The following is a 3,620-nucleotide window of genomic DNA, read 5'->3' as shown; positions in this document are numbered from 1 at the left end:
TAGTGTAAAATATAAATAGTTTTGAAGTTAGGTTTAAAGTTTTACTTTTGGAGAAGAACACATTGAAACTTCAAATATAGAGTTTTGGAAACTTCAAAATAAAGTTCCTTTTTGGAGATGCTCTTAGACTGATTGTTTATTCTACCGGAACGTTCATATTCTAAATAACATGTTTGCTGATCCCTACCAAATGGGAGATATCAAACAAAATTTCACATTGTTAGTTTGGACAAAAAGTGTTTAATATGTAAAGAGATATGTAATTTTAATTAGTACGTATTTTTTTGTAAATGAGCTCAAAAATAAATCCATGCAGATTTGCTTCTTAAATTCAAAGTGCACAATATCGTATTAATCTGATAATAGAGAATTGAACATAGGCTAAAAAAAACCCAACATCAAATCAAGAATTGGTGTGATCATATTCTACAGTGGAGGTTTAATGGAGATGTTTAGGGTTTCTTAAGGTTACAAATCATATTTTGGTCATCACTGATGACTCTCAGCGTAACAGGTATATATATATATATATACAAAGATTATTGATTAGTTAGCTTAGGGTTGATCTTCTGACTGTTAGGGAATATTGTTATCATTAAATGCATGAAGAAAATTTACAAAAGCTAATGTTAAACAAATTAATTTATTGGGAGACAAAAGTTAGCACAGTGAATGATATTACTATTATTCTTGAGATGAAATGTCACAGTCATTCTTTGAGGGACATACTCCTCATCTCTTCTTGTTTATTAATTGTTCATTTGTTATTATTATACTTTGTCTTTTGCTCTTTCTCCTCCACTCAAATTTGCTATTTCATTTTCCCATTTTTATTTGTTTGTTTGGTTTATTTAAATTCTCAGCTTCTTTACAAATCTTTCTCAGCTGACAAAAAAAATACAAATCTTCTCAGTTCTTCTTGAAATTAGGGTTCCTCTTTCTTTAAGAGGCCTAAAACCCTAATATATCCTTCTCATTGACTAAAGAGTTAAGCCTACTCTATCTACTTTGGAAGCAAATTTCAAAGGTAAGAAAAAGCCCTTGAAACAGGAAGAAAGATACACTTAATCGTCAAAGAGCTTAAAGATTTAAAGGCAGGTATACAGCTCTATATATGCTTTGATATGTGTGTATATATATGCATCTAAATAAACCCCTGGACGTATGCATAGCTCAGATCATCAAAGATAATCATTAATATTTTCTCTCCTATGTTTCCCTCTTTTGCTCCATGTTCTATTTTCTATGTGTGTTTTTGCTTATATGAGTTATATATCCACTTTGACATCTGTACACGTTCCTTTGAATTTCTACTCTAAGAAAGGTTTAAAGCTTATCTAATTATAGTATGTGTGAAAAGGATATAGTAATTAAATACATGTGTAAATTAAAATTTCATCAGAATGATGATCACTTTGAGTTGACCTAATTAAGATCAGATAAAAGTTTATATATACATATGAAAATTAGGATTGATTTGAGGTTAGTGGAGAATTGCTTCATCTCGACAAGGACAATGAGGACAGAAAACAGAGAAATAGAGGAAGAGAGTTTAATTAACTGATTTATTACAGAAGATAACTTTTGAAACCTGAATATTTCTATGATCAAGTCTAATTCAGTTTGGGCTTAATTACAAATAGAATTTAACAGATCCTCGTTGAGTTTTCTTTTCAATGTAATTAGTTTCTTAAAACAAAAAACCCTATAGAATTGAGGAGAGCGATGAAGATGAAGAAGATGATGGCAAAGCTCATAAGGCCACAACTGAATCATAAAGAAAAAAATGAATTTTAGTAAAAAAATACACTAATATATTTACATTGAAAAAACATATTGATATGATTTATATAAATAATATTGATATATATATATATATGCAGAGAGATATACAAATTCATTGATCTGACAAAAAACAATAGAACTACTGTCCAACGAGTTTTACAGACACTTCCATTCTCATATAGTTTGAATTGAATCCTAACTGATCCATATATCTATATATACCAAGAAAATTCTGATCTAAATTTATTAGATCCGTCTTTGATAAATTTCTTCTATTGTCTCTAGTGAGATCTTTAAGAAGCCATGATCCGTAGTAATCAGTTTAACTTTTGACTAACTGATGGTTTTCTATAATTGAATTAAACCAGGTTTCCTAATTTACATATTATTTATGTTGTAGTTAGAATATATAAGCTTACTTCAAAAATTTATACTTAATAAGCTTTATATATTATGTTAACTAGGTGTCCAATTATCTTTCTAATATTTATTAATAAATGTATTATTAATTTGAAGACTAACAAAATAATTTATTGTCATACATTTACAAAATTAATAACAAATTTAACATAAATAAGGTTTATTAACAAAAGAAAATAGTCTTTTTTGTTTTAATGATAGATGCAAAAACAAAAACATCAAGTAAAACCAAATCGATAGTTCCATTTACCAGCGCATGTCCTGGTGAAAGTGATGTCCTAACTTGTTAATTAATCTTCATGAGGTTGAAGACCTTTAGGTTTTGTAAATATAATTTTCATTCTTTTTTCGTTAGATTGGATGTTGGGCATTTTATGCCCTTTTCTACGTTTCTCCTGCATGTGTACGTTTGTTCTAAGTGTTTATATGCCTTTGTCTGTATGTATATAAAGGAAAACGTGGAAAAGGAAATAAATGAAAAGTTTAGCAGAAATTCTCAAAAGGGATCGAATATATATGTTTTTAGTGTAGCAATATAGAAGAAACACAGTTTTTGATGACATCTTTCTTAGCAAATTCAAAATATATATATGTGCTTAACTTATGTATTATAAAACGTTCCTATGTATCTTTTAACTTCTTTATTAATGTTAAATGTTTGAAAAAATTATATCAGGTATAAAAATTCAAAAAGAAATGGCTTCCTCATCATCAAATACGTACAACTCACCATGCGCGGCGTGCAAGTTTCTTCGCCGTAAATGCATGCCGGGATGCATATTCGCGCCATATTTCCCACCGGAGGAGCCACACAAGTTCGCCAACGTCCACAAAATCTTCGGAGCAAGCAATGTCACTAAGCTCCTCAACGAGCTACTCCCTCACCAGCGTGAAGACGCAGTCAACTCCTTAGCCTACGAGGCCGAGGCACGAGTCCGTGATCCTGTCTATGGCTGCGTCGGAGCCATCTCTTATCTCCAGAGACAAGTTCACAGGCTTCAGAAGGAGCTTGACGCCGCTAATGCTGACTTGGTTCACTACGGTATGTCCACGTCAACACCTGGTAACGTCGTCGACTTGGTGTTTCAGCCTCAGCCATTTCCGCCGCAGCCGTTGAATCCGGTTTATAGGCTTTCCGGGTCGAGCCCGGTGATGACTCAGCAGCCACGTGGTACCGGAGGGTCGTATGGGACTTTCCTTCCTTGGAACAATGGTCATGATCAGCAAGGAGGTAACATGTGAGAGTGTATAAATTATGTGTGTTTTCTATCTATTCATCTCTCTCTTTATATTATGTGTGTGTGTGTGGTAAGACTACAATATAATAAGCTGGATTTTTTTTTTCTAGCCAATTAATTTATAAATGCATGGACAATTCTTATTTATTTATGATGAGGTTTATATATTGTGGTTTA

The 3,620-nt window shown here is 31.9% G+C and overlaps 1 protein-coding gene across 2 annotated transcripts; it reads left to right on the top strand.

Annotated features, from left to right (window-relative positions):
* LOC103873730 (protein LATERAL ORGAN BOUNDARIES) lies at positions 1–3,620 on the top strand. Of its 2 annotated transcripts, none has more exons than XM_009152120.3 (2): positions 1–1,098; positions 2,882–3,620. In XM_009152120.3, exon 2 carries the CDS (start codon positions 2,902–2,904, stop codon positions 3,445–3,447), a length of 546 nt encoding a protein of 181 aa, XP_009150368.1. In that variant the 5' UTR covers positions 1–1,098; positions 2,882–2,901; the 3' UTR covers positions 3,448–3,620. The 2 variants fall into 2 exon arrangements, with proteins under 2 accessions (XP_009150368.1, XP_009150369.1); XM_009152121.3 differs by having other exon boundaries at positions 2–1,094.

This window comes from Brassica rapa, chromosome A06 (assembly GCF_000309985.2).
Source record: "Brassica rapa cultivar Chiifu-401-42 chromosome A06, CAAS_Brap_v3.01, whole genome shotgun sequence".
In the NCBI taxonomy this organism is placed as follows: Eukaryota; Viridiplantae; Streptophyta; class Magnoliopsida; order Brassicales; family Brassicaceae; genus Brassica; species Brassica rapa.
The sequence above is the reverse complement of the archived record's forward strand: the minus strand, read 5'-3'. Positions and strand labels throughout refer to the sequence as shown.